At 32.6% G+C, this 12,843-nt stretch overlaps 1 protein-coding gene across 2 annotated transcripts in view; it reads left to right on the forward strand.

Annotated features, from left to right (window-relative positions):
- PCDH10 (protocadherin 10) overlaps window positions 1–12,186 on the forward strand; it is a 97,427-nt gene extending 85,241 nt beyond the window's left edge. For both annotated transcript variants that reach the window (XM_089672206.1, XM_089672205.1), the window contains one exon: window positions 4,303–12,186. Coding sequence is in view for 1 of the 2 variants with exons in the window: in XM_089672205.1 (XP_089528331.1) it covers window positions 4,303–4,322 (20 nt within the window). In the remaining variant the exon portion in view is untranslated. The remainder of the gene's footprint in view (window positions 1–4,302) is intronic.
- Window positions 12,187–12,843: the final 657 nt, after the last annotated feature.

Below are 12,843 nucleotides of genomic sequence, written 5' to 3' on the forward strand. Positions count from 1 at the left end.
GGGTGTATATATACTATATAGGGTTCATCTATCTATCTATCTATCTATCTATCTATCTATCTATCTATCTCTGAGCATGCATTTAGCTTGTTGTATGTGGTATCCAAATGGTGCTATTTTTTTTTATATTTTAAATAGCAGCATACATAGAACAATACTAGGATTTAAATTATGCTTATGGCTAAAATATATGTAAAGCTAAATGCTTTTAACTTTATATAATGTGAGGAATGGTAAAACCCCTTTTCCACAATTTGTGGCTCATTGGGAATATGTATATGTCCACTATCCTGTAAACCCAATAAGAAATAATCTCTCCAAATTGAGGCCTCTTAAACAGTTCAGATTTTATTGTATTTTTAGTTCCAGTGACAGTGGCCACCAAGACAAATAGAGAAGGTGGTTCTCCCCAACAAGGACCCAGACAGCATTAAAAATATGGCAAGGGTTCTAGCGCCATACCATTAAAAATTGAAAACCAATCACAAACTAAAAAAAGTTTTGGCTTTGATACATTTTAAGTAAGTTCTTATTAAATTTGAGCTAAGCGATATGCAAATCTTAGGGGTCCTAGTAATGCTTGCCATAATGTCCAGCATAATACACATTATGGCACAATTACCTTGCAATGTGTCCCCCTCCAGAGTTGTTATGTCCACAGGCCTCTTGTCACTCCATTGCAGGTGCTTCCACTTTTCCCATTCATCTTGGGGATTTAGAGTCTTCGGTCTTCCAGATTTTCTGGGCAAGGATGACATAACTTCTTCACATATGGGAATGTTACCTCAGCACCCAAGGCATGCTTAGATTGTACTCTGAGCTGGCAGTCAAGGGAGATATGCATTTATGTCAGAAGAAACAAACAGAGGGAGATTTACTAAAAAATTTGAGAATCTTCATTTCTGCTATCCAGTCATGTCAAAAGCAACTTCCTGAAAACTTATTTTACATGACTGGACTGGATGATTAAAATGAATAGTCACCCTTTTTTAGTAAAGAGTCTCAAATGCTTACTTAAATCAGCCATACAGAATCTCTTCTGCAATAGAAAATTTCCTTTCTGCAGTTTTTAAACTAATTTTGGACACTGGACATTCTGCACAGGCCCTCAAAAAAGTAATGATAATAAATAGGACATTTGTAGTGCTTCTAGTCCTTCTGCTCTGCTGCCTCAACCCCCTTCCTCCTCCAGAACGTTTCTGCTCTGATCAATCAAATATGGGAGTTGATGTGTACATAGAGCAGCTCTAGCAGCTGCTGCTGTCAAAAGAAAAGCTGTCTGACTCAGTGTTTATCAACACTGTTCAGACAGGAAATAAAAATATACAGAGTAACAAATAGATGAGCTTTGGTCTGCAGATGATGTCATATCAAGCAACCTGACAAGTAAAAAAGGTTTTTTTTAAATAAAAATTGCCTGTCTTTAACCCTTTAATAATCTTAATCGGCTCTAATTAACTTTTCCTTCTCCTTCTCTATTCAAATAGTGTTTTCTTGCTGATTTTTTTTTTATTTGCTCATTTCTATTTTTTTTTTAATTTCTTTGTTTTCATTTGTTTTGTTAATTTTTTTAGTGTCACATTTAAAAGAGTGCAAAATTAAAAAAAAAACACATTTCATTTGTAAAAAAACTTTGCAATGCTTTGTATCAGAATGATAATTTTAGTGTAATTTTAAAAGAGGACAAATTACAGAATTAAATGTACTGATTTTTTTTAGATTTTGTTTTGTAAATTTTGCTACTGTTTGGTCTAATAATTAAGAAAAAAAGTTTTTGCAAGACAAAATCACAAAAAGAAATCCTTCTTTGACCTTAAAAAAACAATATATGTATTACTTTGTTATCTTAATTAATGGCAGAGCTCTGGCTGAATACTGTAAACAGGGTCATAGCAGAAAGTAAAAAAATTGTTATGGTCCATAGTAGGTGTACAGGTGTGAGAGGTAAAGTGGTTCATTTACTTAAGTTCCATTTTAAAATAGAACTTCACCCAAAAGGGAAAGTTCTGCTTGCTTGTTTGCATCCTGCCTCCTCCACTGTCACATTTGCCACTTTTTGGGGAGGAAAAGGGTACCTGGTTTTGACAGGTACCAGCTACTACTTCCCCCATCCTCCTTCCCCCCACAGCCTTCTGGGACACATCACAGGTCCCACAAGATTGTGGGACCATTCACAAATTGCAGCATGGGTTACGTATGTACTGTAGGAAACTGTATGTGAAGCTGGAAAACTTCACTGCCAGTTTAACTTACCTAAGATGCTAACATCTTCACCCAAAGTTGATTGAAGAATCAGCTTGGGTGAGGACATTGCTGGATCCCTGGACAGGTAAAAGCCCTTATATTATAAATCAGCAACTACAGTATTTGTAGCTGCTAACTTTTCATTTTTTGGAGGGGAATGAAGATCCTCTTTAACAATTAATACCTCCGATTAGACCTATTTTTTTTTTAGAATTAATGATCATATACTAGTCACTGTCAAGTAAAACAGACATTTCCTTTTTTTAGATATATTAAAAAGTCATATTCTAAAGTGATGGGCAAACTATGACTTTTTTTCACTAATATGGTAGCTTTTAGTTATTTCCAAAAAAACTTTGTATTGAGATGTATGTGTCCAAAATACTGTTTTATTTCTGCTGAATACAAATAGCAATTTGTGTAATAAACCATAACATGATATACTGAGAAGACTGACCCACAAATAAAGTATGTATGTCCAGAAGCCATAAAGACCTATTAGCATGTTATTTAAAAATATTTAGAATAATGCTGGCTCCCTCCCTCCTGGGTGTCTTATTAGTCTATCAAGATGAAAAAACAAAATCAAGATAATTAATGAAAATGTTTGAAATTTTGACTGGAGGAAAACTACACAATGTAACTCATTATTCCATTGTCCCTGTGACTCAGGATTTCATCCAATATTTTTACCTATAGGTGCTCCTAAAATGTATGTAATTCTAATTCACATTAGTGAAATTGCTCTGTCTAATGCATATTTATAAAGCAATGAATATGATATTCACCAAATGTTCAAGGCTGATAAATATTCTTGGTGTATGTTTTAAATTACAGAGAATAAATAACCACTTATGACTGTGTGGTGATTGTCACATTCACTGCTTAATAAATATGATTCTTTGCGTGTGGTTTATTTTATCCAATAAAAAGTCTGCTGCAAAGCGTTAGCTATTTTTGTGTATTAGCACTTTCGTAATCAACCTGGGGCTGATTTACTAATGGCATTCTTTTTACACAAGCCCAATAAACAATGCTCTTGAGAAACACCTAATTACTTTAACAGAAATATCAGAATTGCTTTTTTAATATATTAACTCATCAGTGTCAAACACCACATCATGTACATGTAACATATTGGGGTTGATTTACTAAGGGAGTAGAAAATATCCACATAGCTTAATGAATAAAGCAAAACTGATTTCACTTTGGTCATTCAATCATGAAGTCCTTTTTTGTTCCATTTCTCTTTACATTGCTGGATATCTATAGCAGACATGTGCATGCCAGAAATTTTCATTTTGTTTTGTTTCAGATTCATTTGTTTATTGAATATTTTCATTTGATAATATTCCTTATGTTGAACTGATTCGCTTTTGTGATTTGTTTCATTATATTTGGCATTTGTTTAGCATATTATTTGGTCTGGGTAGATTTCAAACATTTTGCAGTTTTTTGGAAGATTTCTACATATTTCAGGTGGATTCGATATAAATATATCAAAACTATTTTGAACAGTTCAATATTTTCAGATGCAACAGAATAAATAATGCAAAATTTGTCAGCCCAAAATGTTTAAAACCGGTGAATTGCATTACACTGTTGAGCTGAACTGACTTACTGTGACAAATACAAATTCAATTTAAATCACAAATTTACTCAAATCCGAATTATCGAACAAATTTGAAAACTGAATTAATTTTTTCCATATGTCTGAAACATTATCCAATCATGTCACATCATCCAAATGAAACCAATGCATTTAGTACTTTTGTTTTAACTTTTTTGGATTTGTTTACATTCATGACTATGTCCATTTGGAGAGTCATTTACATCCTAATCTCCAAAAATCAAATTTTTGGTGAATATTGATTCTTTACAAAATGAAATGTACATGTCTAATCTATAGTAAACATAGCCTCTGTATATGCACTAGACTCTAGTGAATGACTGCTTAGCTATGACAAGTCAGAGTTCTCTATTCCTTTAGTAAATTGAATCTAATGTGTGTTCACGATGGAGTACCGAATTTTGACCTTTATCTTTTTGTTTTCATAGCACGAAAAAGGATATGCTAGTCATTTCTACTGGACTGAAGCAGCATGATTTGCACAAGTTGACCAACAAAAGCATCAACTTAACAGAATCATTATCCTGGCCATCTAGTGTGGAATCCCAGAAGGATTATAAGTCTGCTGCTGAAGACGTGTCCAATATAAGGACCTTTCTGCTCTCAGCAGGCCTGAGAAATGAGTTGAAATGTGAAGGAGAACTGTTGAAACTGTGGAGGCGACGGACTTTGCCTCACTTATCAGTGTGTGCCTGTTTACAGCACTATATATCTTTCTTTCTCCAAAACATCACTGAGCCCTTTAGATGTTTATAGTCACCACAAGAAGCCAATCGTACAGATAGAAACCTGCATTACAAATGCAATATCACTGTTTTAAACTTGACTGTTTTATATTATTTTTGTGTGATCAAGTGTTTCCCAAATTATCCAAACTTTACAAGAAAGATTGTGATCATGTTTTTTTCACCCATGGGTCATTAAAAAAGAAAAAATATTGTTTATCCACAGACCCATGGAATCTCAGAAGACATTCTGTAGTTTATACACCGTGTTGCAAAGTGTTTACTGTACTATTTCAAAGCTTCTAAATAAATATAAAATATATATATTATATAATTTTCTGAAAAAGTGGTACAATTTAGTTGATTTATAAATGATTTACACCGCCCACGTGATGAAAACATAAGAAAATTTATTCAGGTCCTAAATTATTTATTGTTAATATAATTATTAAATAGTGTTTCATAATTATAGATCTGGACCAATTCCTGTTCTCCATGTCAAAAGAAGCTGTAGGCTACATCAATTTGTATGGAACTCTAAATACCAAAGATGCAGCTTTCAAGATTGAGCACTATGACCTACTAAGGCATATTTTGATCTTCCTTATTTTATCCTGTGGATTTTAATTTTACAAGTATGTTTTATAAAAAAAAATTAAAAATAGGATTTGATCTGTAAATGTTGTTAAAAACAACACTGGTTAATCTGTACAGTTTGAAATTGTAAAATATGTATCTGAAGATTACTATTTTGAAAAACTAGCCCCAAATCATATAACTTACACGTATCTTTCTCTAGCATAGTTTTGTGGAAACTTGAAATATATACATATATATATATATCTTCTAATCTTGCCTAGAAATGTTTTTTAATAGACGAATCATGAAACATAGTGTTTTCAAATTCATTTTTTACACAGCAAGATTTGAAGTTAGGACCATTTCACATATTAAACACTTCAATATTACCTGTGTGTATGATAATATTTTTTCATGGTAAAATTGTAATATATCTATATATATATATATATGAAGAGTAATATGTTTTATTAAAGACAAGTGGCTCATAAGGACAATCATTTTAAATTTAATTTTTACTTCCATGTCAAAAGGTTCAGATATCATCAAATTATTAAAATGTTATTATTTTTATTTTATTTTTTCATATTCAAGTGTGTTTGTTGTAATTTTTGCCAGAGTTTACTTTTTTATATGTATCAGAACAATTGTCATTTGCTAGATGTCAAACCAAACACAATGTATTTTAAAAGGCAATAGCTTAAATTTAGTTACTTGTTTGGATCTTTATTGCATTAATTCAATAAGTGAGCAAGTAGCTCAGGCTTTTAAAACCAGCATCTTTCTTTTATTTTCTCAGTTTTAGGACATATCGCTTAACTTAATTTGGCTATATACAAATAGGTCTATTTTGGGGCTATTACTCAGAAATCAGATAGGTGGTGTGCAAGATGTAGAGAATGAATGACCATTTCATCCACCAAAGTTGATATTGCAATCCAATGAGTAAAATAATAAACAACTGACATAAGCACTTATTGAATGATTAAACAGATACTGGTTTAATACAGAAAGTGTTACTTGATAATGTGCAGAGTATGTTTATAGACTCTTATTGACTTCTTTTTGCAGTAGAGTATGGTAAGCCATTTGTTTATTGTATTCAGAAATCCATATAACAATTTAGTTATTTTCAACCTTGCTGTACCATGTTTGGTCACCTAAAATTTAGCTAGTGCATAACACTATAAAAGAGCAGCAATTGTTGGATTACCCATTGAAGAAACCTGTTATAGTTGATATATGTTGGTTTTCATTAAACTAAATTATTTTTATTAAGTAGACAATAATATTTTAGTAATATGTGTATAATATGTATCTTACAATACCCTTTGTGCTTATAACCATCCTGCCATACTGTACCTATAAGAAGATCTAGATATTGTATTTTAAAAAATTGTGTGACCAAAAAAACTGTAAGAGAGTAGGGGCCAGCTTTATGTAATATGGTTTCTTTATGTTATACATAATGTTGGAGTCCCTATTTAATTAACTACCTTAAATTTTATTACTGCTGTGGATGGCTCTAGAACATAAGGGTCTACCTTAATGGAGTGTGAACTCTGGCACACTCTGATACCCCTGCCGCCATGTAAGCCATTACAAAAAATATTACTTTATAAGAACCTACTTACGGTCAATAATTTATCAAAAATAGTAAGCTGACTATAAGAATGTCTCTGCCATTTTTAAGCAATCCATCTACTGCAAACAAATTTATTTAAATTAACTTGTTTACAATTAGTTTGTGTTCCGTAAATTTGCTGAACTGACTAAACTCAGTTATTTGAAATGGCATATTTATTATCAATATGTAGCTGCACATGACCATTTATATATCATTTAGATATCACAGCACATAGAACAAACTTTTAAATGGTCTACATGTCAGTCTGGCTCTCATTCTAATCATCTTCTGAAAATTGTTTATATTTCAGTCAAAAATGCCCAGCTATAATGTGGTAGACATGATTTTATGTGTGGTTATAATTTGTTGTGCAGCACACTGTCTCATTTGTTATCCTACAACAGAGACTCAAAAACTCATGCCTATCATAGAAATGTAACAATTAGAGTAGCTGACAATGTCTAACTTCCAGCAAAAAGAACCTATCATCAGTATGACTGTACAGGTTGTATGTAAATAATTAGAAGTTCATTTTTGTGATTGGCCAGGAAGGTAACATTTTTTCTTCATGTCATCACTTTAAACATACAAGCATCTTTTGACTTTAATAGTTGTCCTAAAGGCATCTGTCAGGTAGGGTTCCTTATCAACATGCCGCATTGATCAGAGTTACCTATTAGGTAAAGGGAAAGCATAATGGTTTTTGGCCAATTTATTTTTTTATTTTTTAGCTTTTCAGTTTTTAAACACACAATTTATTTTTACTATGTATATAAACTAATTAAAAGAAATACAGGGTGAACCCCTGCCACATGATTCACAGAACTTTGGGGGGTTTCTAAAGAGAGCACAGCAGAAGCTGTTGGCATTCAGACTCCCTCTTTGTGAGTGAAAATCTATATGACTCCAAGCTGAGCTGTTGTGCACTTTTTATTAAAGCAAAGCTGCTAAGGTTGGTACTGGGAGCCTAGAGCTATACTTGCTATGTTATATTTCATTTTAACCTGACTAAAAACAAATAAGAAAGATATCTTTAAAATGTATATTTAGTTCTGGACATAAAAAAAAAAAAATATATAAAAATGTAATGCGGTTGATTTACGAAGACTGGGGAGTGCAAAACCTGGTGCAGCTGTGCATGGTAGCCAATCAGCTTCTAACTTCAGCTTGTTCAATTAAGCTTTGACAAAAAACGTGGAAGTTGGTTGGTTTGTATGCAGAGCTGCACCAGATTTTGCACTCTCCAGTTTAATAAATCAACCTCTATATGTTTCCTTTACACAATGAAAGCTTTGTGATGCTACCCAAAGTAAATGTTAACAACAGTGCCAAAATTGCATAGTGGTAGGGAAACTTCTGCAAAGAGAGAATTGCATTTTCTTGTTAGGTCTACAGGGGACTACAATGCACTTTACTAGAGTACATAAATAGTACATTTCTTTGACAGTGTAGGTGCTAAAAAAAATCACTTTTCTGTACGCCCTATACAAAAACAGTATATTGCCATCCCAGTTAGTCTTTCTCTTTTTTTCTATGTCACTCATTTTATTTTCTATTATTTTAAAAAGGGTAGGTAGTTTATATTTGTCACAGACCTTTTGAGTCATTGAATCTACTGACTTCCAATGTAAACAGAAATTTGCAGCAAATAAACTACAAAACAATAGTTTCATATATTGCAGCTTACCAGTTCTCAGATTCACTGGCTTCTGTTTTCAGGCTTTTTACCACTATTATCACCTGTTAATCCTGTGAATAACACATTTTCTGTATTTTCATGTCTATCCTCATCTCCGCTTTAAAAGGAGCCGTAGTTGTCACACAGGATGGATTTCAAACACGTCTGCTTTTGTTCCTCTTTAGGAATGAGGTTCAGGTTTGCTTCCTACCACGGGTTTGAGGCAGATCATGTGGGTTTGAGATTGTGTGGGTTCATCTGGGATTTGTTTTTAAAACATAGTGCACTGCATGGCCAGCAGGCTTAAGCTGGCTATACATGAATCAAAATTCAGCCAGCTCAGCAAGGACCAGTTGAATTTCAATCCATATATGGCCACTGTGGTCAAACAGAAGTTGATCTACTGATAGATTTCTGTTCAACTGCCCTGTTGGAAAAACATAATTCAATAGAATAGGCAATAGACTGCAGTGCTGTTGTGTGTAATCTGATGGTGGGGAAGTCTCTCTGCTGTCAGAATACAAAGATACAGCGTGGAGGATTCCCCCATCCACATTGAATGTGTGGATGGGGGAATTGGGTCAGTTTTGAGTCAGTGCTTTGGAAGCTGTTATATGGAAACAATAGTGAAAGCTGACAAACTGCATAGGAATAGATCACAGTGTTAGGAAACTGTATTTTAATGTTTGCTGCCTCTTTGGAAATCACTCCTTTGCTGCCTTTTCGATCTTATTATTGGGGACTTTTGTCATAATTTATTATGTGATAATCAGCTGTCATTTTCAGCTGCTGTCTCATCCATAGGATTTTTATTCTTTGCAATACGGCTTTCGTTTTAGGAGGGCAATATGGCAATCTTAAGGGTATATAATTTTTTTTATTATTGTATAGTAATAGGGCCTTTATTTTAGGTTAAACATTTATTTCAGCTTCTCAGGCTTTTGTTTCAAAGGATAATGTTTGGGGGATTTCATTTATTTTAAAAGGAAAAGGGATTAATTTACTAAAGGCAAATAGAATGATCACTGTGCAAGGGAATTATTCCCAGAGTTGTATGCCTGAATGAGGTGAAGCTCTGCTGACTTCCATCATCTGATCATGTGCAAGCAAAATGCTGTTTATTTTTTTCCTTGTATATGATTGGGTATTTTGATCAAAGTGAACATTCCCCACATCCACTAAGCTCTGGGGAAAATTCTTTTGCAAATGGAACAACCTATTTACCTTTAGTAAATCAACCCCTCCGAAAAAAAATGGTTTTTCATTGTAAATATGAAATTTTTTTTAGGTTAATTTTTTTCTGCAAGGCTTCCTTTTAACAAATGCAGGCTTTTTTAGGTAAAATATTTTGGAGTTGTTATTACTTTTGGGGTTTTTGATTTTTATTATTTGTTCATATGGCTTTTTTAAGTTTTAAAGTACATCATTCACTTACTACTTACCATCCTTTCTTGGAGCTTTAATCACAGCATACCACCTCATCATTAAAAAAGTACAAAAACAGTGTGCACCTAAACCACCTCAAATTATATCAGTCATATTCACTGCACCCCCTGTCCTCATAGAAAAAGTAAAAGTTAGGCATACATTGGTTAGGCCTATTTTCACTGACTCAAACTGTCCTGTTGCTGGAAATGTTGTTACTGTCTCTTAACTCTTAATGTAAAGCACATGTCTGCACTCTTCTTTCTAGCACATTTCAGCCAATTCTCCCTAAAAAACAAAAATAATTTTGCTATCAAATTTTACACTGCTGTATCATATGTTCTCTCTTAATTAATAATGAGAGTTTGATTGAAAATTTCCTGTTACTGGAACATTTTGCATCAGCGAGAACTGAGACAGCTTCAGATAGGTAATGGACAATTTTCTGTCTGCTAGTCAAAGTGAGCCTATTGTAGCTTGCTGAAAAAGTATGTGTCACTGCTAAAACTACCTGAAGAAAGACTTTTTTTTCAAACTCAAAAGGTAAGTATTCACATTTTTTATAGATTTCAGTAAGATTCACCACTACAGTAAGTTTGTTTTCACCGAATTTCAATGAGTATTCAACTTACCTTTGGCTAAATGAACCAGGGTAGGGTAATCCCATTATATGGTGGATTGATGGAAGTAATAGATTACAAAATAAAATAAGTTTCTTTGTGCATTCTTTTAAGTGAGGACACCACATTTCTGGCAAGATCAAAAGGCATTTTCTGTGCTTGGTGAAAATGTTTTAGCCTATAATGTGAAAACTGATACAACCACAACATCTAAGGACTGGGAAGCTACAAAAATACTAATTTGTTTTCAGTTGATATATACTTTAAACTTTGTTTACTCTGCTTTTGAGTAATTTACCTATATGTGCATATGTAGTATTTATGTTTCAATTCCTATAGGCAGATAAACATTTAAGGTCATTTTTCATCATATATTTAAATCATATTTGTTTATGTTTATTATTATTATTATTACCATGTATTTTTTTATGTGCATAAACCAACTCATATGTTTTTTTTCTCTATTTAAATCTACATTGCTGTATTACAAATATTTAGCTCTTTTTCATGCTACTTTTGCGACATGCTAATTTACATGTCTCCTAGGCTAATATAAGTTTAGAGTTTCGTATTTTTATTTAATTTTGTTTTTTAATAGTTTTATTTGAAATATTTATATGACATTTAATGGTTTTTGGCATTGAAAAATAAAATTAAAAACTATACTACCAACAGCAGAATAAAAAAAATTACAGTGGTGCAGGTATAATCAATAATTAAGCTTTAAAGGATAACTCCACTTTCGTGAAAAAATATAGCAACTGAATTATATAACATACAGAATTGTTACACAAGCCATATTAAATTTAACCAACACTGTTGGTGTACATAACTCCCCAGGAAATGGCATTTCCTGCTTGTTTGATTGGCTGACTGATTTTCCCGAAGTCTACACCAAAATACAAGTAACATTTTAGGCATCCTCTGCAATAGAAATTTTAGCTTTGGTGAGATACTCCCTGAGGCTTAAACACTATACTATGTAAGGGATGCAGACATTCCAGAGTATTTTGGCTGATATATAACAAACCAGACTCTCCCATTCAGAATCCATATCTTAAAACACTGTATGTAAATTGATCACCCAGGGGAATTGTTTTTTTCTCAACAAAAGTGGAGTTACTAATCACATTCAGATTTTCTAGAACTAAAAGTAAAAAATATTTTGAAATAACAGTTCTGCTTTCTTACTAATTACTCATTTCTCTTAGATGTGTTTATAATCTGAACTATTACATAGCCAGATAATGTGAGAATAGTATGTCCTGAACTCCTGGTGATAATTTTACAAAACAAAGGTTTACATTTAAAATATTTTTTTTTCATTGAATTTTAGGTTGCCTAAATCTATTGTATATATAAACCTCTTGCAGATAAATTTTTCCAGGGGTTACCATCGGTGTCTTTTTTTTTTTCTTTGAACAACCAAATATTGCTTTTTCCTGCCTATACAGGTTTATTTTCTCCACTTTAACTAAAAATAGTATTTAGGCTTGTCAACTGATTACTATATCCAGCTCTGTTGTCTTGTATTTATGTGTCCTGTGCAATTACTTGTTAAATAATGTCTTAGTTATTTGCAAATTATACCTAAAACTAGTGACATCATTCAAAAATTAATTAGCCTTTTTGCAATAAAGGAAAAAAAAACAATAGAATTTAGATATACTGTATTGACTTAAGTTATCTTTACTTATAATTTTCCACATTTTTTTATTGATAACAAAATACAAAATTATAGGATATACACGTTTTGCAGTTTGTTTTGTAAATGTTTTAAACTTCATAAAAATTATCCTGTGGTCAGTGGATTCTGTGCTATCTTTATGTGACCAACAACCTGTAGTATATTGGTTTGCAGAGATTTTTTGCTATAGAAATTAATTAAAATCTGTGGATATTTTTTTCACTTTTTGCAGGTGGTTTTAGATGAAAAATAAATATACATATTTAGCAAAGGTTTTAGACAATATTTAAAGATGAGTTATTGGTAATCACTTTGGTCTGAGTGACTTCCATGATTTACAGCAATTGTCTTAATCTGACCATACACAGGTAAAGTGTTACAAAACCCAGGACCCTGCATTCACTATATCTGGTCTCCCACAGAACATGGAAGTGCAATTATTTTAGTAAATATAAACTGCTAAATACTTTTTCTTATCAGCAGTTAGAGCAGTCAAGTGACTTCTATCAGTGTCCAGCAAAGCACATGTTAACATGTTTAGGAGGAGGTTTCATTTTGCTCTAGGAGGATGCAGGACCTCTGACCTCTGTCTGGACAGTGTTGATTGGCCCTGTGCTGATCACATGCA

This window comes from Staurois parvus, unplaced genomic scaffold (genome assembly GCF_062004578.1).
Source record: "Staurois parvus isolate SC_StPar_1 unplaced genomic scaffold, SC_StPar_1.0 ptg000122l, whole genome shotgun sequence".
In the NCBI taxonomy this organism is placed as follows: Eukaryota; Metazoa; Chordata; class Amphibia; order Anura; family Ranidae; genus Staurois; species Staurois parvus.